Genomic DNA, 27,078 nt, shown 5'->3' with positions numbered 1-27,078 from the left:
GGGACTAAAGTAGGTGTGATCGCAAATATTTCAACAAAAGCCACTTCAATTTCAAGGTTAATATATGATCAACAAGGAAGTTTCATTTCTAGACTTTGTGAAACTTGTATGGCTATATCTTTTGACTCTCCAAGCTTGGCATTGATCCTAGGAATGGGCATGCACTATTGATACTTTATGCTTGAGTTTTGTGGTTAGTGGCAATACCTAATGATCCTTTGAATTTTTTGCCATTTGTCATGGTCTTTCTTGGATCCCTTCATAGACATTGTTGTTTGTGTATATTTTGCCTAGAGTGCACAGAAAGACACGGAGTGCACATGCACACTTTATGGTATTGCCACATGAATGATAGGATAAAGCATGAAGGTCTAAAGGCGTGTGTGTCTATGTGTTTGTGTGTGCATGCACGTGTGCATAAATGTATGTGCATGTGCATTCACATGTGAGTGAAAGTGCATGCACAAATATGAAAATCAATAGATTAAAGTTTCTTAAAAGTCTTGACAATTCAATTGATACAAATCATTATGTTTTCAAATATTCAAGTGTGGCAATTCTGTCACTTTTATAGAACTTTGTAGTCTCTTTTAAATCATGCGCATGCAAGAGATATGGACTATTTTTATGCTTGTACACTAAAAAACAAAAAAGTAGCTTCATGGAAAAAGGTTTGTCTATATAAAACTAACCCAAATTGCGACTTTATTATAAACATTGCATGCACTTTGAAGCAAACTAATATTTTTTCATGTAAATCCTAGTAAATATATGCACAAGCAAACAACTTTGGATATCATCCCTCCAAAGCTATGGGAATTGTTGCTAGCATGCTTCTAGAAAGGATTGAGGCTATTAATTCTAGAACATCTAATGTTTATTTACAAATGTATTAATAATAGGATTACTACAATTATTATTAGCCTCTAGATAAGCGTTGCCCATGGTTTTATTATGATAGATGTTGGAACATGCATCTACATAATTAATCTTGAAAGAATTCTTCAAATTTCAAACATCTACAACTAAAACATAGCATAAATTTAGACTCTTATGCTAGACATGTAATGCATGAGTGAACTTGTTGAATGATCAAGTTAAACTCTCAAGCAACTAGTAGCATAAGTGTTCAAAGAGATTAAGGTTGACTTCAAAAGACAACCGCCACATTAAAAAGCTTTATAGAGCTTGCAAAAAGTCTCAATACAGTTTAATACACTAGTAACATAAAGGCCACATTCATTGCTACTACAATTGTACATTAATCTTAATATGTCTAGTATTTGGCCCACAATCAATTTTGAAAAGTTAATGTGCATGAATATGCAATCTAACTCAAGAAACCTATATAAGTCAATGACATAAAAATCTATTTGCATAAAGTCATCAAACTATTCTAGCTCAAACTTATCAATCTACATCCATAATATTGCATACCTTTCCAAGTATTGTTCAAAGCATGCTCGATAGTTTGGTTAGGTGGGTAGTTAGTAACCACACCTAAATTTTGTATATAATCCATGTAATAAAAGTTTTAAATTTTGTAGTAAAAAGATGATCCAAAGATCTTGTTGATTGCTAAGTTGGCCACAAATTCTTGGTGCTAATCTATCCATTTTCATTGTTAGAATTATTATGCTAAAATAAGATGATTACATATTAGAAATTATAATGCTAGACTCCTAGATAGTTGTGAATTTTTGTGGCATTTAAATGAGGAAGCCAAATCTTGGAGGGCTTTATTTTATATAATTATCGGTCTTATTGTGAGGTGGGTGTACCTACGTTCCTATTTTACCAAACCAACCCTTGTGAGGTGTTCTTGTCAAGAACATCTTACCTATTGATAGTTACCATTCATCTCTTTATTGTTGAAGGTGTAGAAAATAACATTATAACAAGAAGCAAGCATCGTTCATTGTGCCAAGTGTGTGCTTGTATACATTTTCTTCATTATACATATTAGGTCACCCACACATCAAAACATCAATAGATGCTACATACCTTTTGGAATGTTGGTTCTTTGTAGCTACTAGTAGTTCAAATTTGCAAGCCCTCACATCTTAGCTTAGAAACACAACCCCAAAAATTTTATGACATTATGGAAAAAAAAGCATACACACATCTTCCAAGCTAATAAGAGGATGCCTTTAAACTAATGTTACCATACAAGTATTTAATGAATTTATCATGTTAGTCACACTCATGATAGTGCTTTTAAAATAGTGTTATCGTACAAGTATTTAATGAAGTTATCTTGTTAGTCACACTCATGATAGTCATGAAACAATTCAAGTAGCCCATCACCATGTACTCACCAAAATAAGCTTCCAATTTGTGTTGGCTACCACACACACACACACGTGCACACACACACACACCCTTGATACATAAAATAATGAGGGATGTTTAGGGTGATTTTATTCACATTACCATGAGATTTTATCAACACATGCAATTGTCCATGTTGTACTTACATTTAAGAGTATCACCTTCTATTACTTTTAAGTTTAACTTTATATAATGGGATGAGTTTTATAGAACCCCTCAACTAGGCTTAAGGTTAGCATGAAGAATTAAAAGAGCATAAACTTACTCTATTCACTTCATTCCAGAAAGTTAAAGGGAGTCAACGTAGTTGCTAGTTGATATGAGCCTAATTGTTAACATGTATAATACTATCAGAGACACAAACATTCTAACTTTCTTTAACACATTGAGTTTGCACCTTGTAAATGAGAATCCCAAAACAATTTCTAGCCAGAACTTATCAAGAAATTTAGATCCAAATGTAACTTTTTGAGAATTTTTGTAAAACATTTTAACCTTGAAGGACTTGCATCCTAAATCCAAAGGTTAATCTTGAAGCTCAAACTTTTATTAGTTGCTCACACTCACTTGAAATTTTATGAGTTGAAGGAATTACATCCTAAATCCAAAGGTTACACTTGAAGCTCAAACTTTTATTAGTTGCTCACACTCATAATAAAGCTTTATGGATTTAAGATAGAAAGTTGAATTTTACCTGTTTTTCTTCATTACTTTCATTTTCAATCAATATCATGTAAAAAGCCATAAGTTTACATCTATTAAGTTGCTTGTGAAATATCTAGCATAATAAATGAAAGACCAAATGAAGAAAAACTTAATTATGCTAGCATAATAAATGAAAGACCAAATGAAGAAAGTTGAATTTTACTTGTTTTTCTTCATTACTTTCATTTTCAATCAATATCATGTAAAAAGCCATAAGTTTACATCTATTCAATTGCTTGTGAAATATCTAGCATAATAAATGAAAGACCAAATGAAATATCTAGTCATTTATTATGATAGATATTTCACAAGCAACTCAATAGATGTAAACTTATGGCTTTTTACATGATATTGATTGAAAATGAAAGTAAAAATGATTATTCAAGCATTAATATGTGTCCACATCCTCCAACACAAACCATTTCTTTATATGTACTCCTAGTGTGTCGCTTTTATGAGGGATTCGAAACACATTCTATCACCCTCATATCACTACTTCTTGGTTGATATTCTTGATGTGAATGCCTACATTAGAGGATGACTAGCTTGGCAACTAGTCAATTTGTATACTTTTTCATGTTGTAGGCAACAACAATGACTAGTAGAAAAGGTCACCCTTAAAACTCTAAAGAGAAATAACAAGAAAAATACAATCAACTTTGCTAGTTGTTGCATAAGTATCCTTGAGTTATTACATCTCATGGCTTGTTTGAAACTTCTAATAAAGGAGTTCCGTCATTTAAGGATGTATACCTTCAATAATCATGCAAATATAACTACCTTGGAAACTTCCAACACTCTTTCTCAAATGACATGCTTTCTTGAACAAAAGAAAGCTATTATGTTCACTTTTTGGACCCATTTGTGGATCACAATGTGGGTTTGCCCCTATTTAGATATTTTGGCTTAAGTTGTGCACGTTGGAGAGTCATTTGAAAGTACAATAGTTGTTTGGTAATTTTTTCTCTTGAGCAAAGTAAGCTATTTCCTTTTCAAGTTGATTAAGGGACATTGCCACACAAGAAGCTAATGTTAGCATTATCACTTAGTTCATATGAGCATAGAGATACAGTCATATGCAATTGAGTGACATAACACATCAATGGCATAGCCCCACTTTGGGATTGAGACAAAGATCACTCGTACATTTTGCAAGTGATGGAAGAAACTATCGAGTGATTCTTAGGGCATTAAAAGGAGAGATATTCTTATTAATGCATATAGACTCTAGCACTTTCCATGTAGGGCTACATATGGTTTGGCAGTACAGACCTCATGATTGGATTTTTAGAGTTCCCTTGTATTAGACTCTCTATTGTTATATTATGTTGTATCATTGTCCTCTTATATGTCAAGGCCTTATTGCATTTTAGCTCGGTTCTTTTGATTGAGGGGCGGTTATGAATCGAACTTCGCTTTTCTTAGGAAACAGATAAAACATTAATTAAACCTTAATGCACAACGGTTTGGGTCTCATGTTTGGATGCATGATGTATGTTCCTAGGTCTCTAGACCAATGCTTGGGTGGATACTCAAGTTTTAAGGACATTGTGTACAAAGGGTCTTGGGACTAATGCTCGATTTTTGAAAGAGGAGGGCCCTTTGGGTACCTCTACTTTGTAAATCTTTTCCTTATTGGCATTACAAATATATTCTAAGGTTCACCACGAAAAGGAAGAAAGATCATGAGGCTTGATGAGATGATGAGAACATTAGGAGTGAATATTTTTCCATATGAGAGATGGCGCAGAGCCTTTGTCTATTGTGTGGTGTTGGGGAAGGAGAAGCATATTCTATGCACATACGACAATGGCCTTGTTGGGCCAAAACCGATGCCTTGTTGATCTGCCACTGCCATGCTATTTTATCGGTAAACTTGACACTCACAATGCCTTGTAAAAGGCCGTTTGTTCGGTGCAATCGAGGAGGGGCAAATCTTTGCAAAGATTGTGATGAGCAAATCTTAGAACCGAGCGTGACTTATTGGCCGATTGATTGGTCTCCCAATTCCCACACTTGACATTAGTCGCTTTTCTTGATTAACCATAGTGGGTTTTGGCCATCTCTCCTCTTAATTCACCAAGCCTTTCAAATCCATGCTTCCTCCTTGAGCTTTGAAGCACTCTTCAAAGTCATGGAAGGATCAAAACCCTTTGGATTGAGAAGGCTACACCTTTATCTGGAAGTAACCCTCAAAAGTTAAGAGGGTGATGCCCCCGTGGTTTGGAAGACATTTGGACTTGTAATGCTTGTTTAATCAAGAATCTGTGTCCATCCACAAAGTTGACTTAGTAGCGTGTCCCTTTGATGTGTCATTGTGTTGAAACGGTAATGAACTATAGTTTTAAGTTATTGTTTTGTTAGCACTACCCCATAAGTGTATGCTTAGATAATGGTTTGCCTTGCCTGCTAACAATTTAGAAATTAAATTTACCACCGTCTAACTGGCGTGAACAGGAATTGTGGTGCACTCAACTCAACTAGAGGAGAAGTTGGCTATGACTACAACTAATAAGAAGATTGAAGATGAAGTCAAGCAAATGATGATAAGAGTGCAAGAGGATGTACAAAAGGAAATTATAAAGAGAGGAAGAAGATGCACAAGATATGTCACATGCTATCTTTTCTATAGTTAATGAAGCTGCATTGCAAAAGAAGATTGAATCTCGTGCATGTCTAGGACTTCCTGATGGGTGGCATGAAGAAACACAAGAGAAATTAGAGGATGAAGACCACCAAGAATGTTCAGAGTCATACAAGTTAGAAGCCAAACTAAGGCCACTGAAAAATCAAGGGTTCAAATGGCTGACACCATGGCACATTACCAAACAAGGGAGGCACATTACCAAAAAAGGAAATCACCAAGAAACTTTGGAGTTTGAAGAGATACAAGATAAAATCGAAGCACTAAAGCAATCAAAATGTGGATCACGGATGAGCTCAACCAACGCAACTCAAAGCATGACTAGATGAGATCACCAAGATGAAGGTAGCTAGAAAAGAGGCGATTTGGTAAATTATCAAGATGGGAAAACCATTATAGAAGAGTTCAAAAAGCTTAAGCATTAGGGTACTTCACGGTCGTTAATTTATATAGTACCACTTATAACCTTAGTAGTTCGTTTTTATTCATGCCAATGGCACCCCAAAGTGGACTATACATGAAATCTTAAGTTATGTTCTTCTATCCTATGTGCCTTTGAGGCGTCTTAGAGGATGCTAATATCACACGTGCACACGCACGCATGCACTCTCTCTCTCTCTCTCTCTCTCTCTCTCTCTCTCTCTCTCTCTCTCTCTCTCTCTCTCTCTCTCTCTCTCTCTCTCTCTCTCAACAAAAAATGCTCCAACACAAAACCTTATGTGCACTTATTTATCAAACATAAGGTAAAAATAGAAAATTGAGGTGAAATGCAATAAAATGCATATCAAGTAGGACATTTGTAGGACATAAATCTAACAATAGCCATTAAAAGACCAAATATATGACTAGATATAGTTCAGAAAAAAATTGTAAATTTCCATGTAAAAGTTGAAACCTTGACTTTTGTCTCAAGTGATTTGATATCATAAAATGCCAAAGAAAAGAATAGCATCAAGTGATCTTTTGTTCAATATATTATGAAAGTGATGCATAATCCAATACACTAATGACAATTGTTGAGCATGTTTCTAATGTATGGTAGGGGCATTTTTCATGAGCCACCAAAGAATAATGATTGGATCCCCTACAAAATAATAATTAGATCTCTAGCAGGGGATCTCCAAGTGATTTAAAAAATGAGCCCATTATCACGTGTGTTGTCAAGGGCTCAATTTCTTACAAAATACAATGAAAAGGGTTATAAACAAGACTAGGTGAGTGACTCGATGAAGTGTGAAGAAAGCCAGAGATAGAGAGAGAAAAGATGGTAATCCATGCATAATACAACACTATAAGCCCTTCTTAGATGTGCTAAAGTGCAAGGTCCAAATCTCTAACAAAATCCCAACATGGGAGATCACGGGTTATCATCAAATATAAGCTAGTCACTCCACGAATGGAAGAGAGGCTTGAGATAAAGAGAAAATTTGTTAAACAATGCGGATTGAAGTATTATAATTAAAGCTTCAAGCTCAGTTGCATTGAGAGATAACACCAATGTGCTTGATATTATGTCCACAAAAACCTTCATCTGCATATTCGAAGGTTCAAGCTCAGCTATGCTGAGACAGATGTGTGTGCAAGCGCACACGCGTGTGTGTGGCTTTGGTATTTGCTGGCATTGCCCATTAAGTCATATGCCTAGACAATGGTATAGTGGCATGGTGACTTCTTGTTCGGAATCTGCTTAAAGTTTTCTCAAGCTAAGAGGTGAGACTTTTCAGTAAAGTTGTAAATCTTAGGCTGAGCTTATATCATAGTCTTTCCCACCATTTCAAACCTCTCTTTGACAATCCCTTTTGATTCTATAGAATCACTGAGTTTGTCCAGGGGACACGCAGGGTGATGGCAGGTAGAGGAATGAAGTGGGCTCTTAGATAAGTAACCTGGCTATCTCTTCAACAAGAAAGCATAGGGAATCCTCTGATTGAGAAACCAACCTTGGTGAACTCCTTCGGGCATGCACATTAGTTCAAGAAACTTTTTCTTATTTAAGATCCAGCAGTTTCACAAACTTTAAACACCAGGCTCGGCATGCGCAAACTAGGAACCAGCACAAACATGCTTGCAGCCACTTTTGTTACTCCACTATGGAACTGGACTGCATTTGATTTTGTCTATTTCCAACATTTATAGCTGTATTCTGGGGATATGGCCACTCGTGCTTTTCCTGTATCACAACCTCATAAATGCCATGTGTGTGATGTTTCAGCATGGTTGCATCGAGTTGTGACATTAAGTTTTCCAAGAATAGCCCTTACACCTAAGTTTCTGAATCTCAATGCTGTCCATCTCAATGGTTTTGACAAGTTTTAAAATCAGTAGAGCTGTTACTGAACACTGTTCATCAATCTTCCTCAGCAAGTCTTACATGTAACTGTGTTCTCAATATTGCCATATTGGACAATCCATGATGGGCTCTATACTAGTTAAAGGCACTCAAATTCAGAACTATAAAATAACATGGGTGCAATCTTTACACATACTCACATGGCAGAAATTTGAGCAACTTATGCTTTTTAAAAGTTGTGTAACAACAAGGCATTCTTGAACTGCTGACACAGCTGTGTTGGAAACAAAATCATTTAAGGGATAAATACAAACTATACTGTTTTGTGACTGATATATGGCTAAATACAAACTATGGCTGATATATGAGTATGATCTTTCACGCAGTGGTAATGCTCCGCTTGACTGAACACTGATTACAGAACATTGATAACACTTTGACAACTTCAAGATGTAACCGTATGGCAACTCTTTTTTTCGCTGCCATGTTCCCTTGGTTGGGCAAAGATAAACCCCAAAGAACAAGTGTCTCACCAGACCTTTGCATCTGTAGTCTCAACAAAAACCTGTACAAAGTTTCCTCAAGTTGATCAAAATAAGTGCTTACTGGGATGCTGCAGCCAATGAACATGTTTTCAACATTTCTCTCATGCCTTCTTCCAGTCATCAAATCTGATAATCATCAAAAGACTCCTGCAGCTTTTCCCAGCAAGCTTGTCACAGTCATTAAATGATTCCATAATACAGAAAAGCTTTCTGCATTCACGAAAGCTCTGTCAAAACTCGCTGGCATTTGTCCTCCAAAATTTTCACTGCCTCTACAAAAAGAGTTTCTGGAGGTAGTGCCCCAGTAGACTCCACTGTAACTGCCAAAGGGAGGAGAAGACAGCTGAATTCAATGCTTCTAATATATGCACAGACAGCCATATACAGCTACATATAAAAGCAGACACCCATCACTTACATATAAAGTGATCTTTTACACGGCGCAACTGAACTCGCTTGTCCCAGCCCTCTCCAAGCACGCACTCTCTACAGAGTGTACAATCACGAGGGCGGGTCACAACTGCTCTTTTACCCCCTACCAGACAGAACCCAAGTTAAAAGAATCCAACTAAGGCTGCTCATCCACATTCACCCTTCTTTTAGAAGAAAGAACTAACCTTTGGGCAACTCTTCAATATCAAAGACATTAACAGGGCATTTCTCAACTAACTCCTCTGCCAGCTCATCCCAAACCTCTTCCAAAAGAACCACCTGCAGAACAGTGCACAAAATCTGGCTGGACTGTCCAAGAAAAAAGTAATCTAAAACCTTTCTTGAAAACTCATCAAAGGGTACCTCAGGAAGCATTCTATATCTGGCTGTTGCCACCGGAGACCATTTTGCATGGGTTTTTCCCATCCCTTTTACCGCATGGGCTTCCAGCTCAATGCACTACAAAAGTTCAATTAGACATCAATAAATAAACTATCCATGAACCATACTGAAACCACAGCCAAAAGATCCACCAGCTAAAGCCTTCAGCCTAATGTTAATGCCAATGGAGTTCTCCTTCCTATATTACCTGCCCTGGAAATGTATACCCAACCATCAATGGCTCTCAAACCAAATAGCTAAACTTTTACCAACTTTTTAAAAAGTCTCTTTCTTGCAAACATCAGTAAGCCCAGACTCATTTTGTTTAGTATTTCTGAAACATACTACTTCAGCCTCCAATAATCTTATTTCTATGTTATCTGCCTGATTACAACACAGGTAATTCATGTGAAAACTATGAGAGAAAAAAAAGGCATTATCCATTCTCATGAACAATCCTCAGATGATTAATAAGAGCTCACCTGGCCAGGTCTAAGCCTTGCAAGAGTGATGTCTGGATATCGAGGAACAATCGGATCCTTCAAACCAGGTAAAGATTCTTGACTGCAGGAAAAAGATGTGTAAGTTTTTGAGCCTTTGTCAGAGGACAGTTGGTATTCGCTTCCTTCTGGCAGCCATTGCAGCTGTTCAGATTTCACTGTTGCAATCAAACATAAAGAATGATCTTGGAACTTGACATTGACTTATACGATCATAACACAACAGAAAAGAGCTTGTATCCTTTAATTCATTGTTGAAAATGGAGAGAGAGAGAGAGAGAGAGAGAGAGAATGAGTGAGTGAACACAAGACAATGAGCAAGGGTGGGCAGCAGTTCCACACTCAAAAGATGCAAGTGCTAAAACATAGAATGAGAGTACATTAGGTCTTAAGTAAGTTAGACCTATCCCCAACTCAACTAGAGTTAACTTAACTCTAGAACTAACTCTAGAAGTGGTGACACAATTTATTAATGTAGTTGTGTTCACACTACAAACCAAATAACTAAAATATTGTGTTCACACTACAAACCAAATAACTAAAATATTGGGCACAGGCCACAGAATTGGCAAATTCTAACTCCCCCTTGCAATGCCAATGTGGTGGAAGTGCACCAAAGGGTAGCAAGTTCAAGGACTTTCAAAAAGCCTCAAACTTCTCACAAGGAAGTGCTTTGGTAAAAATGTTTGCAACATTCAAAAAGATAAGGTGAAGTTTATAGATAGAAAGTTTGCAAGGACAAATCATGGGGTCAAGGACAAGCCAAACAAAATAAAGGAAAGTACAATTCTAAGAAATGAAGTCATCTTTAGACTCTAATACAAATTCAAAGGGGAAGCGCAAAGGATATCCCAAGTGTCCACACTATGGAAAGATCTCACACCCCGAGAAGAAGTGTTGAAAGAAATACCCTCACTTTCATCCACAAGCGAAGAAAGGAGCTACATAAAAGCCTCTCTCTACCTCTACTTCTCAAACTACGCCAACTATTACTCATGAGTGAATGTTCCTTCACATCCATGAGATGGAGAAGCCTTCTTCAACTATCTCATCTTTAAGAGGCCTTGGCTCATGAATAACACTGCATTGAGTCATATGACTCCTAAAGAAGATTGGCTCCAAGATCTCTGTTTAACCGAGGGTACAATCAAGATAGGTCATGTTTCATCAATAACTGTGGGTACTCCCATTGATTTCTTGAAATCATTGTCACCTACCCAATCTAAGTCAACAATTCTCCATAAGAGCACTTCCAGAACTGTATGTGATACCACAATCAAGAGTTCCCTTCAAGTATTTGAGCACCCGCATCCCATCTTTCCACTAACTTTCTCGTGGTTTGTTTGAGAACCTACTCAAAACACCAACAGCAAAAGGCTTGGTGTCGCATAAGTAGATGAGGCTGCCAACCAACCTCCTATACCTCCCAATGTCTACTAGTGCTGATATATCCTCAATGGATAACTTCACATTAACCTCCATAGGTATAGCTATCTCCTTACACTCAGTCATACCAAATGCTTTTAAGATCTCCCATGCAAACTCCTTTTGAGAGATGAAGATTTTGCCAAGCTCTTACCAAACTCCAATCCCCAAATAATAGTGCAACAAACCGAAGTTTGTCATTTCAAACTCAGAGCTCAAAGCCTTTTGAGTCCGATGAATCATATCTTCATAGTCACCTATAATAAGAATGGCAGCCGCATGATGGCCCGCAGCATTCACAGAGGAACCAAGCACACCAAACTGAGCTTGTTTACACTAATTACTGTTTGATGACTCGTGTCATTCAAGCTCGAGAGCCCCCTTCCATAAAGGAGACTTTACAGCATGATCATTGGCGGAAAGCGATGGTGCTGGAGCTAGAGTCGATTGAAAGGAATGACACTTGGTTTCTCATGCCAAAGCCTCCTCATAAGAAAATCATGGAGTCAAATGGGTCTCCAAGAACAAGTACCACAGTAATGGCACATTGGACAAGCACGAGGCTCACCTTGTTGCTAAAGGTTTTGAACAACACCTAGGCATTGATTTCCATGATAGTTCTACCCCTACAGCTCGGATGGCCACTATTCGCGTAGTTCTTGCCTTGGCAAGCCATAGGAGATGGCTAGTCTATCAATTGGATGTGAAGTCTGCCTTCTTGAATGGAGAGTTGGAGGAGGAGATCTATGTTGAGCAACCTCCCCGCTTTGGTTCTTCTGATGGTAAGGTGTACCAGTTGCAGAAGGCCTTCTATGGCCTTAAGCAAGCTCATTGTGCTTGGAATGAGAAGATTGACTCGTTCCTCTAGGTGAAATTAGGGTATTGGTGTTCCAAATCCAATCCCCAGTTGACTATACACACCTCAAGTGAAGGTCGTGTGTTGTTTGTCCTTTATATGGACAACTTGATTGTGACAAATGACCACACTCAGAAGGTCAAGCAGATGCAGGCAACACTTCATGAGAAGTTTAAGATGACGGATATGGGACTTCTTCACTTCTTTCTACGTCATGAGATCTATCAAACTCCAAGGGGGATCTTTATTTCCCAATAGCAATATGTACAAGAGCTCTTGACTACGTGTGAGATGGAGGGATGCAAGTCTCTTACAACTCCTATGGACCCAAATTGGAAGGCTACCGCTCATTCTAATTCTCCTTTGGCGGATGCTAACCATTATAGGTAGTTGGTTGGCTTCTTAATCTGGCTTCTTAATACTCGTGTTGACTTATGTTATGTTGTAGGTGTGCTAGTCAGGTTCATGAGTAAACCCAAGACAGTGCACTGGCAAGCCCCTCATAGGATTTTGCAGTTCCTACGGGGGACTCCTAATCTTGGAATCTATTATCTTGTTGGTACAGGTACTACGGACTAGGTACTTACAGGTTGGAGTGATTCACATTGGGCCGGTGATGTGGATCATCATAGATCCACAACAAGTTATTATTTTACCTTGGGTGCTACTGCTATTTCCTAGAGTAGCAAGAAGCAACCCACGACTGCCCTCTCTTCAACTGAGGCAGGATATCAGGCAGCATCTTCTACTACATGTGAGACAATGTGGCTTCACAGGCGTCTAGAGGAGCTTGGTTGTCCGTCGACACATCCTATTGTTCTACAATGCGACAATGAGAGTTGCATTGCCTTGGCCAAGCATCCTATGTTTCATGCTCAAACAAAGCATATTGAGATCCAGTACCATTTCATTCGGAAGAAGATTCTGGACAAGACCATTTCCCTAGTCTATTGCAAGACAAAGGACAATCTTGCAGACTTGTTTACCAAGGTGCTTCCCCGTGCTTTACTTCGATAGCACTTCAAATCCCTTAGCCTTCTATCGTATCTAGGATCCGAGAGGGGATGTTAGAGTTGGACATTCCCTGGATAGGTAGGAGCAGTAGGAGCAACTAATTAGCACGAGATAGATGCATGAGTGCCATGTGGCAACTAATGTGGTACAATCGGCCAATTGCAACGATCGGCTAGTTTACAGCAATTGGACAGTAGTCAGTTGCATTTAATGCAGACGACCTACATTACTTTTTGTGTTCTTCCTAGCCTATTTATAGGCCCTGATTTCAGTAATCTTCCTCGGTTGATTTTCACATATTTCAAGCTGCAGACCATGAAGACTGCTCTTGGGGCTAACAAAGACTGAGGTCTTCGAGGAGGAGACATACGCAGATATTCCCTCTACACCCGTGTATATTTCTGCATCCTTACACAACATTCCTCACTACAATTTTTTTGTGTTTCACTCTCTTTCTCCCTCTCTCTCTTTTCTGTTCACTCTGTCTTGGTCATTCGCTTCTGCATTGCTTCACTCTAACATCTTATTGGTCATGTGACCAGAGGCACCGCTATCCAATACCCATGAGTCAATGGTAGATATTTCTTGTGCCGAGGAACACACTTCCTCAATGAACACCATAAATAACTCCAACTCTGCTTTAACCGTATTAGTTGTCTCCTTTTCTTTAGTCTTCATGCTACTCTCCTTTTCATCTATCTTCTTGACACAACAATCTGCAATTGCATGTCCTTTCTTCTTGCAATAGAAGCACTCTCCTTGAAACTTTTTCTTACCACCCTTTTCTTTTTATCGCCATTGGTAAAGGACCACCTTTGCCTTTCACATTGGCGGAGAATGTAACATCTCCACAGCCGCTACCTTCTCGAGCTTTAAGCTACAACAACTCCTCCATTAGTAGTACATAAAATTCCTCAAACGTCAAAGCTTGGGGTCTCACCTAAGTATTTAGGGTAGTTATCGATCCATCAAGCTTTGATGGACAAATCTGAAGACACCTCTAAGCTAGCTCTTCACTAGTCTTTTGTATCCTAACACCAACCATCTAGTCGCGCAAATTCTTGATTCGAGTGATGAATGCTTCAGTCGTCTCTCCTCACTAAACTTCCCTACTGCAAGTTAATCCTCCAAGTTCTAAATCCTTGTTTGATTTTGCATTTCGTACTAACTCCTTGGTACATTCAAAGCCTCTAATGCCTTGGTTATATGCTAAATCAAGGTAAAAACATTGTCGAAACAGCTTGTAACTAAGGCGCACAATGCATTTGCATTCATTCATTTCCAAGCTCATAGAAGATCTGCATTTGGAGGAATCATAACACTCAAATTTGATGGATCTAGGGTGGGTCGCGGTTCTGGGTCAATCCCCAACACCGTCTCTAAAAGCTCATAAAAATCAAGGATAATTGTGATTTTAAACTTCCATAAAGTATAGTTTGTACCATCTAACTTGCCTTGACTAAGGGTTGGTGGTCGAATCCTCAATGTTTGAAATTTTGATACAACACCATCACCACACTTGATATGCCAACACCGCTACCTGATACAACAAACATCATCTCTCCTCTTCACTGTTAAAGCCCTTGCCTCTCCCGTACTCTTTACTCCTTAGAGCCCCAAGACTCTAATACCATGTAAAAATTACAGGGCACAACGGACAAAATCTGAGCAAGAAGTACATGTTAGCCTGCTCTAGTTCAGTGTCAGTCTGTCATCTCCTGGTTGTGAGCTCCTGTCAGAGTCTGGCAGGAGACAGAGGAGCTCTGTCAGATTAGTTATAGCTGTTTTTTGTGGCAGTCAGCCTTTAGAGGCTGCTTGTTGGTGCAGTCGGCCAGTTTTCTGGCCAAGTCGGCCAGCTTTTTGGCCAGTCGGCCAGATTTATGGTGGGGGGGCTATATATAGCAGCCCCCCTCATCAGCCATACACATTGTTTTTTTAGGTTCAGTGCAGTCTCTCTCCTCTCCCACTCCGGCATCGGTTCTGCCCTTGTTTCCAGCCTGATCTGGTGCCCTCACTAACGCTTCGGGCTGCGTGCAGGGACTGATCAGTCCATTTCAGAGTATTCAGCATCCATTTCAGTCAGTGCAGATCTTCTTCCTTCATTCTCTGCTTTCTCTCTGTCTCTCCTCTATGTTCATGTTTTCTTCTTCCGTTGCGCACTCTCACATGGTATCATCGCCTAACTGAGAGCACGGAGGATCTTCCCCGACAGAGAGACACCATCCCCTTCTGCTGCTGCTGTCGATTCCTTCCCCACAGCCAAGGCGGCTCCAACTCCTGCGTTTGCTGCAGGCAGCTGTTTCTGAGGCTGCCACGTCATCAACACTCCTCTCCTGGGTGCATTTTCTGCCCGGTGGCCATCTCTACAGCTAGGCGATACTACTCCAGGCTGCGTTTTGCTGTTCTGGAGGCTGTTCCACCTTTTGTGGGCCCTTTTCTCGCTAGCGGCAATCTCCCAGGCTTTGACTTGTGTTTGGCGGTTTCTGTCTAGGTGATCTTCATCAGACATCATTGCGTTTTGCAGCTCCAGGTGTTTGTTGGCCTCCATAGTTTGCGTTTTGGTGGTTGGTGACCCTTCTGCTGGTCATCCTTCGGCATCGGCAAAGATTTTGTGGTGTGTTTGGTGTTTGCAGATTTGGAAGATGTCTCATCAGTTTTCAGGCTTTGACGACTCCGAGGATGAACTTCTTTCACATTATTCCTCTGAGCGGAGACGGGATTCTCAGGAGTTTCGTGACGGGAGGAGTCTCCTCGCACCCGTCCTTCAATCCATGCATCTCAGAAGGTTTCATCGCTGAAGACTTCTTCAGATGTCCGGATGCCTTCCTTGATTCCCTCGATACAGGTGCCCATACTTCCTTCCTTTCCGAAGGAAGACAAGTTGGACGGTTCCAACTATTCCCTCTAGTCGTGCAAGGTGGAGTGCATCCTCGATACATTCGACCTATGGGAGCTTGTTTCTTCACCCATCGACCGGCCCCCCCGTGGATTCGTCCGATGGAAGTTCTATGGACCGTGCAGCCTTGTGGGATCGGCTCAACTCTAGAGCCCGTTCCTTTCTCTTTATGAGTCTTCACGACTCGGTTCTTGTTCATGTTCACAGGTTACAGACAGCAGCGGCAGTGTGGAAGAAGCTTGCGTCTTTGTACTAGCATAAGACGTTCGCCCACAAGATTTCTTTGGAGAAGAAGTTGCAAATGCTCAGTCTTGATGATTCTTCTTCCATGAAGGAGCACATCACGAAGATGGAGGACATGCGAGGCGAGCTAGCCTCTCTTGGTCGGGTGATTTCATCCGAGGATATGGCGATGATTCTCTTGACTCAGCTGCCGTCTCCCCGATATGATGTTTTCTACACCAGCCTCATCACCTTGAGGACCCGCGAGAAACTTCTATGGGAGGAACTTTCCCCGCTTGTCTTGGAGCATGACGAGCGTCTCAAAGAGGTGGGTGCCAGTGGCTCCACCAAGGCTTTTACTGCCGGTATCAGTGGCGGCAAGAAGAAGAAGCAACAAAAGGCGAAGGCCAAGGACAAGAAGGCAGAGGACAAGGAGGAGGAGGACAAGAAGGATGCGAAGGAGAAGAAGCCCAAGTGCCTACACTGTGCGAAGGGCACTCATCCCGAGGAGAAGTGTTGGCGAAAGTACCCCCATCTGAAGCCCAAGGAGAAGGACTCCAAGGCGGCCCCAACCACGACAGAGTCTGCTTTTGTGCATGTCTTTGTTGAGGAGGATACAGCCCTAGCTTCTACCACTTAGGACAAGCCTTGGCTCGTGGACAGCGGAGCATCTTCTCATATGACCTTCAGACAGGATTGGCTTCAAGATCTTCGTTCGAGAGGGGGCACTGTCACCATTGGTGACAACTCTACAGTTCCTGTTCACGGCGTGGGGACTTTACCTATGTTTTCTGATAGGCGGTCTTCTTCCACCAAAGTTCTTTATGTACCTGATTTGGGTTTTAACCTATTGTCTGTGCATGATCTTACTCAGCTAGGTACCCGAGTCATTTTTACACAGGATGCAGTCACAGTGGAGGATGCTTCTACAGGTGATGCTCTTTGGATAGGTACACAGAAGGGTGGGCTCTACCAGCTCACAGCCTTGGCTGCGAGGGCCTCCCACGAGCTTGGGCTGCTTTGGCATGCTCGTTATGGGCATCTGAATCTTGATTCTATTCGACGGGCTTCACGGAGGAAGATGGTGGAGGGACTTCCCGATTTCCCTCCTCTCCACACCTTATGCCCCAGCTGCTTGAGGGGCAAGCAGCATTGGCAGCCTCACCCACAGGTTGCTTCCAGGAGGGCTTCTCCACTTGAGTTGGTTCACACTGACCTTTGCGGACCCATGGGCACGGCCTCCCTTGGGAAGGCCAAGTATTTGATGCTGATTGTGGATGATTTCAATCGTCATGTGTGGCCTTATTTTTTGGAGTACAAGAGTGAGGCGTACTCCCGTTTCTGTGAGTGGAAGGTTTTTGTGGAGACTCAAACAACTTCCAAAGTTCGTGGTGTCCGAGCTGATCACGGTGGCGAATTCACTTCTCACCTTTTCTCTCAGTTTTACAGGGATCACGGCATTCGGGTGGAGTATTCCCATCCGAATACACCATCAGAGAATGGTGTTGTAGAACGTGCGAATCAGACTATGGTGGAGATGGCCCGATCCATGCTGGAGCATCGAAGTCTTCCTCATTTCCTTTGGGGTGAGACGGTGGCTACAACGGTGCATATTCGCAACCGCTCTCCGACTTCGGTATTGCAGGACACGACTCCCTATGAGGCTTTCTTTGGGAGGAAGCTTTCGTGTCCCACTTTCGCATCTTTGGCTGTGCTGCTTTTGTCCATATGGACAAGAAGAAGAGGAAGTCGAAGCTCGCCTCTAAGTCGCGACAGCTTATCTTCGTGGGCTATAGCATGACCACGAAGGGATATCGGCTCTACGACCCAACTACACGAAAGATTGAGGTGAGCAGGGATGTGATCTTCGATGAGGGTTCGGCCTCCGAGGATCCGATTGATGGATCTCTTCCAAGTGCTTCTTCGACATCGACAGACCCTCTCCCCCCTTCTCTCCCTTCCCTTCCTTCCAGGATACCTCTGGGCACCCCTCCTTCTTCGGCTCTTCCCCCCCCCCATTCCTCCTCCTACTTCGGCTTCTCCTCCCCCTTTGGCGGAAGTGACTCCTTCTTCACCCCTTCAACCTCCCTTTCGGAGTCTTCTAGGGATCCACAGTCATACGATGGAGAGCCTTCTTCAGATGAGGAGGATCTACCTTACCCTGGTATGGGGGAGTCCCTTTCTGAGACAGGTGCTTTACAGGTTCCGGAGGCTACTCGATCTCCCTCGCAACAGCAGGAGTCTCTTAGGATTCCTTTGTGGTATCGTCGGCTTATGCAAGATTCAGGTGTTACTCACTTTCCTGCTTCTTCTACAGGTCCACGCAGATCAGCCCGCTTACAGGCCCAGCAGGATAGTTCACTTTGTGTGAACTATGCTCTTATGTCACAGATTCTTCAGGATTCTGAGCCTTCCACAGTGGAGGAGGCTCTTGCACAGGATATTTGGCGACAGGCTATGCAAGCAGAGCTCGATTCCATCGAGCGGAAGCATACTTGGGAGCTTGTTCCGCGTCCCAAGAAACGGAAGGTGATAGGTGTGAAATGGGTCTTTAAGACCAAGTATCTTGCAGATGGCTCCTTGGACAAGCATAAAGCTAGGCTTGTTGCCAAGGGTTTTGCAAAGCGAGCAGGTTTGGATTACTTTGAGACTTTTGCTCCTACCGCTCGGATGTCTACCATTCGAGTTATTTTGGCTCTTGCCGCTCACCACCGTTGGCCTGTTTATCAGATGGATGTCAAGTCATCCTTTCTGAATGGCGTCCTTGAAGAGGAGATCTATGTTTCACAGCCTCCCGGTTTTCTTGTGCAAGGGAAGGAGGATCATGTCTACAGGCTGCAGATGGCCCTTTATGGCCTGAAGCAGACTCCTCGTGCTTGGTACCAACGGATTGACCGCTTCTTTCTTCAAAGTGATTTTTAGCGCTCCGATCATGACCCCAACCTTTACTTTACAGTTGCGGGTTCTCTTTGTGTTTTGCATTTCTTGTATGTCGATGATCTTATTATTACAGGGAGCAACACTCCGCCGGTGGAGCATACTGGGTCTATTTTGCGACAGGAGTTTGACATGACGGATCTAGGGATCCTTCACTTCTTTCTAGGCCTGGAGATCTATCAGATGGCACAGGGCATCTTTATCTCGCAGCACCGTTACATCTCCCAGCTTCTTTTGGAGTTTGGTATGGCCGCGAGTCGGCCTATTTCATGCCCCATGGACCCTGAGTCCAAACTTTTGACAGATGGAGTTCCCCTTTCTGATGCCACCCGTTACAGGTGCCTTGTTGGTTCACTTATATGGCTTCTTCACACTCGGCCTGATATCTCTTTTGTGGTGGCTTTGTTGTCTTCTTTTATGAAGACTCCTACTCAGGACCACTGGAGGGCTACCTTGCGTGTTCTTCGGTATTTACAGGGGACTCGATCCTACGGGATCATGTATGGAGATGTTTCTGGATGGAGTGATTCTGACCGGGCAGGTGATGTGGATTCGTGACGATCCACTACAGGTTATGCTTTCACCCTTGGCTCTGGTCTCTTGGAGTAGCAAGAAGCAGCCTACCGCGGCACTTTCTTCTACAGAGGCCAAGTATCGGGCCTTATGTTCGACCGCTATGGAGGCCGTTTGGCTCCGTCACTTGATGGCAAAGATTGGCTTTTCCCCGACAGGTCCTACGGAGCTGCGCGTGGACAACCAGAGTGCCCTTGCTCTGGCAAAGAACCCGGTGTTTCATGCGCGCACGAAGCACATCGAGGTTCAGTACCACTACGTTCGAGAGCGGATCGTGGATTCGAAGCTGGCGGTGGCCTATTGTCCCACCGCGGACAATGCGGCTGATCTCTTCACGAAGCCTTTACCTCAGGCTTCTTTGCTTCATCACATGCGGTTGTTAGGTCTTCAGACCCTCCTAGGATCTGAGAGGGGGTGTTAACCTGCTCTAGTTCAGTGTCAATCTGTCATCTCCTGATTGTGAGCTCCTGTCAGAGTCTGGCAGGAGACAGAGGAGCTCTGTCAGATTAGTTATAGCTGTTTTTTGTGGCAGTCAGCCTTTAGAGGCTGCTTGTTGGTGCAGTCAGCCAGTTTGGCCAAGTCGGCCAGTTTTCTGGCCAAGTTGGCCAGTTTTTTGGCCAGTCGGCCAGCTTTTTGGCCAGTCGATCAGATTTATGGCTAGGGGGCTATATATAGCAGCCCCCCTCATCAGCCATACACGTTGTTTTTTTAGGTTCAGCGCAGTCTCTCTCCTCTCCCACTCCGGCATCGGTTCTGCCCTTGTTTCCAGCCCGATTTGGTGCCCTCACTGACGCTTCGGGCTGCGTGCAGGGACTGATCAGTCCATTTCAGAGTATTCAGCATCCATTTCAATCAGTGCAGATCTTCTTCCTTCATTCTCTGCTTTCTCTCTGTCTCTCCTCTGTGTTCGTGTTTTCTTCTTCCGTTGCGCACTCTCACAGTACAGAACACTACTTTAATTTCAAATGAACTGATACAAAGATGGCTCTGTTCACCCGTGGGCTTCCATTATGAAGCTTAGACAACGATCCGAATAAATGATAGGCAAAGAGCTTAAGGATAGCTGAAAGAAGTTTGATTGGGCGAAAGATAGATTGGTGATGGCTTTGGAGGGGTCTTCCTTTTATAGCCTGGGAATTTAGGCTAGTCAACCTATCCGACCATATTATGAACCTTTCCTAGTCGGCCTTACAACTTAGAGCACCATGGATCATTGGTGGTAGCTTACAAAGGTGGGAGATTGAGCATATCTAAGAGACCTCTTGTTGCATCGGGCTTTCATCTAGAGAGGACGTCTTACTCTTTGGCTCGAGCCTCGCATTCTTCACGTCAACAGTGGCACTCATCCTACCACCCTGAAATTTGTTTCATCACCTTTGTTCTTCCGCCGCATCCAATATTTGAGGGGATGCAAGATATCATGTGTCAGGTCTGGTCATCTCCTACTTGTAGCCTCATCAGTCTAAGTCAAACAAGGACACTTCTGATGGAGGTGGCACTAGTGCATTTCTTCTTTGGCACATTGGCCACATTAGTTAGTGTGCACACTAATTAGGTCGATTGTATTTTGGGCCTCTACATCAAGTCAGCCAGTTTTGGTTCTTCTTGGCTATATGTACCCAGCCCACACTCGATTGCATTCATCTTATTGTGATCTCGCCCTTCTCCATCATCATCTTCATCTTCTACCTCCATTCAACGCCCACACTAACACCTACAGTTGAGTGTTGGGGCTAACTGTTGCAACCTTGTATCATTCAATCATCAGTCACTTTAAACCTTCTCTCACCTGTATCTCTTTCAATCTCCTTTACTATTCACTCCATGTTCACTTTCCTTTCCATTGCACAATCCCACAAAACCCACCCAAGTAGTGATCACCCTCTCACTATTGAGAGGCCTTCAGATGGTCTCAAGATGAATGCTTGCTAAATCGAAGTCATTATTTGAAGAATTTGAAGCTACGAAGAGCTTGAAATGATTCAACCTTTGTTCCATTCACCCTATGGCAGCAAAGCTCCCCTGAAGCTAAGAGATTGTCCACCATAAAGATTCATTTGACCTTGTAGAAAAGAATCCTTCGTGAAGCACTACCACCTCCATGCATAATGAATCCATCTCAACATGTGTCACCTACACTTGCAACATGCACTTTTCATATTAAGCCTCCATGGTAAAGTAACCTTGTACTACTAATCTGAAGACACAATGAAAGTTTTGGAATCCTCCAACATTGACAAAAGCTTAAATGTTGTGATATAAAGATTAGGAATCGAAGGTGGGAGCCCTAACCCGATGTGTGATCATGTATGGGTACTGAATGCTTGGTCTAACCATGAGTCCACAATCTGAGCTCTTATACAAAACAGTAACATATTATGTGTACATTTTTCACCTTCATCTATCAACCTTTGGTCTACACTTCTTTGCCCAATAATCTAGACGGCTCTAATACCAACTATAAGACCATTGTCTTCCAAATGCACAACTCAAAGAAAATAAAAGAAACCAAAGACAGATGTGACCCTCTGATCATAAACATTACACAGCAGTAATATGGATGTATACAAGGGTAAAAGCTGCCAACAATGAATCCTTGCTGCACTCCAGCCCAAGTGCAATCCTACAATCTCACATGATCCAAATCCTCAAAGATGCCTTGCTGCCTGACATATCCTTGGACAGTCACAATCAACCTTCACCCAAACTCATGCAGCCATGACCACTCCTGCACAGACTCCTTGAACCAGTTGGACAATTGCCCCATCTAGCACTTCCCATCTGTTGTATGCTCAATAGAAGACGACCTTAATCCTTGCCCACACTATAGGTATGATTAACTGACACGGAACACAATCACATGTTTGCTCAATCCGATTGATGACCACGAAGTGGACTCACCTTTAATAGGCTCACGTCACCACATTCAACATGTCTGTCTACCTGACCGGTCAGTCAGTCTGATTTTCATGCCAGCAAACCACCTACTTGTTGTTCGACTACCCTGACCCTTGATCTGGCCTGCCTGACTTGCCATATCATCAGGTGCACTACAAAACACCAGACCACAATGGAAATAAAGAGTCCCTTTTCTTTTCTTTTTGAAGGGGGGGCATTAGATTGCACCTATGCTACAAATCTGCAATAGGTACAACAGAAATCCTAAAATTCAGCGAGAGAGTTACAAAATTCAAACCAAACTTGGGATGGATCAATTTAAGAAGTGACATTGAAAAGAAAGCACTGTCCCAGATTCAAATAAAATACAACACCCACTTTGCCTCACTTTTTGTCCCTATACTTAAAAAGGAGCAAAACATACAGATGGATAACAAACAAAAGCCCTAATTTGCCACCAATGACACTTTCTGAGATACAACAAGACAAAAGCTGTCTACCATTTCCATAGTGGCTGTCTTATGATTATTCCGGATGCCAAAGAGCTGACTTAACTATAAAAATTGCTGATATGACACTGATATGACAAGATGAAGTATTTGCACTTCTTAAGTTGTAAAATTTGAAAATCATATCCTGCTGCCAGCTAAAGGAAGCAAGTTCCTATCTATTAGTTATAGTTTAATTACTAATTACTAAAAAAAGTATCCTGCATCTCTTAATGCACCTCTCAATGTGCACAGTGATGTAAATGCACATACCAGTGGCATTCTTCAAGCGTCCATCTTGCCTTGAGCAAGTAACATCCAACTTGAAAACAATAGTGTTCTTCTCATTGGCTAAGTCATTCTCTGCAGAGACACAAGAGCTCACCTTGGAAAAAGAACTAAGCAAATACTTCATGCATGACTTGAACTTTCAAATCTGTTGATCAATCATGAATGGCATTCATACCTGACTTGTATTCGAAAAGGCGAGGATCAACCTTGATGGGGACTAGACCTAAACGGTGAGCAAACACTTCATCTTGAATCACCGAAGTATTGTTTGCCATAAATACTTTTTCAATTGCCATGGTAGGCACCTAGACATAGAATATTGATGGTATTGTACCAAAAAGATGAACCAGATACAAACACACTATCTTGCCCAACTGTGAATTTGAATTCTCCAAGGATGCATATATTGGAAATAATACAAATTTGTGAAAGATCACCCAAATCATAAACCCACGTGCAAACAACAATCAATCAAAGGGATATATATTTAGTACAGAATACCAAAGCACAAGCAAGACACAAGAGACTAATGTGATTTCTATATTGGTGAATGCAAACCTTATCTCAAATAAAGTGGACAAACATATAATCAAGCTTTGTGAATGCAGAACTTAACAAATAATTAAAGATGTGCCTTCCATGTGTAAAATCTGCTGGCAAGCACAACTATTCCACCAACTCATAGCCACTGATCAATTAGGAATGTGCATGAAGTTCTTGAAAAACTCCAATCCCTCAAACATAGTAGAACAAAAGCAATGCATAGATCTAAAACTGTCAAAAGCCTTAGAAGTTAGAATGCTCAAAAACTCAAAACATCAAATGCATTTGAGAATAAAAGGATTTAACATATATGCTAAGTAGAACCCATTCTGAATGGGTTCTATCTTCAGATCAAGGCCTTTCAAATGGAAGTTGTTTGTCTTGCAGTCACTTTTTGACAGGAAGCAATTACAGTTATAATCTGACTTCTGCTGCACAGAAATGCTACACAAAGTACAGCCCCAACCTCGAGTTTGACAGGCACATCAAACTTGCACAGAAGGGTTATCAAATCAGCAATGAAGCCCTTTTATGAGGACCTTGAAATGTTCATTACAAGTAGGACGTTCAGTGTTACATCAGCAAAAAGACCATTCAGTACCCTAAGCACAGCCGTGGAAAACACTGAAGCCTCTGCTAAAACCACAAAATAAGAGCAGACATCCAATTTCATACATCTATGTCAAGTAAATTTCATCACAGTTCTTATATTGAGGTGTACAAACACCTTGTGCATTTTGACAGTTCAATGGAGGCACCCAGATATTCTCACTTCTCACAAAGCTCATGAATACTAATCTTCATTGCTGCAAAACATGACTAACCTCAGCAATTAAAATTCGCCGAAATGCATTGGCTATGGCAGCATCAATTCCAACCATGTCAAACTCTATGTCATCATCATCCAAGGAGATAACTTCCACACAAAAATTCTTGCAGAATTCTTCCAACCGGAGGCTATTGTCAACTCCAAATAATGCATAAGCACCCGAGTACTGCAGGGTTTCAGTCTGCACTTCTACAGAAAATTGACTTAATTTGCAAATCAGAAAAAATATATTAACATCCAGCCATCTTTTAAAACTGTGCATAAATAGTTTAACATGTGAGTCCTGTTATGTTGGAAATGCAAAGAATGGAGAGAGGATGGGCATGATATCTTCAGCCTGTCCTGTGGTTTTGCCATATGGGATGGACACCACACCCGGAACGCTTTGACATCAATCAATAGCAATCCAAACAGCACGTATTGTCAAAACGTCACCAGATGAGTAACTGGAGTTCAGCAGCCTCAATTAGGGAGCATACATGTAACAAAGTGAGCGATACGGAGATGACCTCGAGTGATAACAAACTGATACAAAACTGAGTCTAATCACATCAAAAATGCGACCGTGCATGATTGATTGATGATCTCAAGCTGTTTCCAAATAATATAGCCTTACAGGATGCTATTATGCAACACTTTTTAGTTTATTATCGTGCTGAGATGCTTTATACATGTTCGTGTGCAGGCACTGAGATGTATTCGCTTCGGTATCAAAAGGTGCAAAAAATAGTGCAATTCTTATATGGATACTGAGCATATTCGTGTGCTGTGCAGGCACTGAGATGCATTTGCAAAAAATGATGCAATTCATTGTGGATACTGGCCGCCAAAACGGGTGTCGGAGAGCTGCATTTGAGAGACATAGATAGGTCTTACATAGGAAGGGGCGTCTGCGGCACAGACCACGCGAGTCCTCTGAAGCTCGAGGTGAGGAGGAAGCTGGCCCTTGGGAACATCAGGCATGTCCAATGCAGACTTGCGCGCCATGGCCTCCCTCTGCGTCTTCGTCCCTTATGCCAGCTGAAGACCCAATAGCCCAGTAGTGCTAGTCTCTAGAGGCTTGGAGAGACAAACCTTAGGCGTGAGGACTGGGATGTTACAACCTTCCTCTCCTGTTTTCCTCTCCCCCTCTTTCTCTCTCTCTCTCTCTCCTCTTTTTTCCCTTTTTCTTCTTCTCTGTCTCTCTTCATTCTCTCTTTAAATTTATTTCTTTTTTTAAAAAAAAATTATCTTCCTCTCTATAATTCTCTCTTTGTATTTATATTTCCTCTTCTTTTTCTCTTTCTCCTTATCTTCTCTCCCCACTTTTCTTCTCTTCTTTTCTCTCCTCTCTTCCTTCTCTCTCCTCTCTTTTTTTATTTTTTTCTTCTCTCTCATTTCTTCTTCTTCTTCTTTTTCCCTTCTCCCCTCTCTCTCAAAGTTTCTAATTTGTTAATCTTCTCTCTCTATAATTCTCTCTTAGTGTTTATATTCTCTCTCTTCTTCTGCTTCTTTTTCCCTTCCCCCCTCTCTCTCAAAGTTTCTAATTTGTTCTTTTTCCCTTCCCCCCTCTCTCTCAAAGTTTCTAATTTGTTAGTCTTCTCTCTCTATAATTCTCTCTTAGTGTTCATATTCTCTCTCTTCTTCTTCTTCTTCTTCTTCTTCTAATTTGTGTACTCTCGTGCAATGAAATTACGTTGATCAAGAGTGTACCAATCTCTTGCCAACTGCTCTTTTTCCACGAGGGATATAAATGCTTGAATCATATGCATTTTAAAGTCTTCACAATCAATAAATTGATGATTCTATCAATTGATATAGTGCCACCATATGTGGACAAATGCTTCCAAGTGGAGTGAAGCAAATATAAATTTTGATCATCCGTGCGGGGGTAACTATTGAAGTAAGACTCTAATTTGGAGATCCATTCTTCCAAGTTTGACGGTGATGGAGATTGCCTATTGTACTTAGTGAGAAGGATATTGTCACGAATATCATGAGAGCCTTGTTGCCCATGGAAACCTTGCTGTACATAGATATCATGATGGGCATGCATGCCTTGCTATCCATACATACCATGTTGTGCATTTATCCCATGCTACCCATTATAGCCATGTTTCCCATTATTGGCATGTTGACCATTAATACCATATTGTCCATGATGGGGCTGAGCCATATAAGTTTCATTGGGACTCCGAGGGAGAGTAGCAAAGCTTCTACTAATGGTGAGTGAGGGTCTCACTAGAGGGTTGGCTACAGGGACGATGGGGGAACTTCGTCATGAGCATGAGAGGGTTCG

The 27,078-nt window shown here is 41.6% G+C and overlaps 1 protein-coding gene across 2 annotated transcripts; it reads right to left on the bottom strand.

Moving 5' to 3' along the window:
* Positions 1 to 8,247: 8,247 nt before the first annotated feature.
* RPAC43 (RNA polymerase I subunit 43) lies at positions 8,248 to 25,918 on the bottom strand. Of its 2 annotated transcripts, none has more exons than XM_087671405.1 (9): positions 25,677 to 25,918; positions 24,796 to 24,981; positions 23,604 to 23,733; positions 23,411 to 23,500; positions 9,811 to 9,986; positions 9,311 to 9,406; positions 9,133 to 9,226; positions 8,934 to 9,050; positions 8,248 to 8,835 (listed from the first exon to the last, which is right to left on the bottom strand). In XM_087671405.1, the coding sequence occupies exons 1-9, from the start codon at positions 25,785 to 25,787 to the stop codon at positions 8,732 to 8,734; spliced, it is 1,104 nt and encodes a 367-aa protein (XP_087527531.1). In that variant the 5' UTR covers positions 25,788 to 25,918; the 3' UTR covers positions 8,248 to 8,731. The 2 variants fall into 2 exon arrangements, with proteins under 2 accessions (XP_087527531.1, XP_087527533.1); XM_087671407.1 differs by having other exon boundaries at positions 24,796 to 25,246; positions 25,621 to 25,813.
* Positions 25,919 to 27,078: the final 1,160 nt, after the last annotated feature.

Source organism: Lygodium microphyllum, chromosome 29 (genome assembly GCF_053477565.2).
Source record: "Lygodium microphyllum isolate KBCC chromosome 29, Lygodium_microphyllum_v1.1.10, whole genome shotgun sequence".
Classification (NCBI taxonomy): domain Eukaryota; kingdom Viridiplantae; phylum Streptophyta; class Polypodiopsida; order Schizaeales; family Lygodiaceae; genus Lygodium; species Lygodium microphyllum.
The sequence above is the reverse complement of the archived record's forward strand: the minus strand, read 5'-3'. Positions and strand labels throughout refer to the sequence as shown.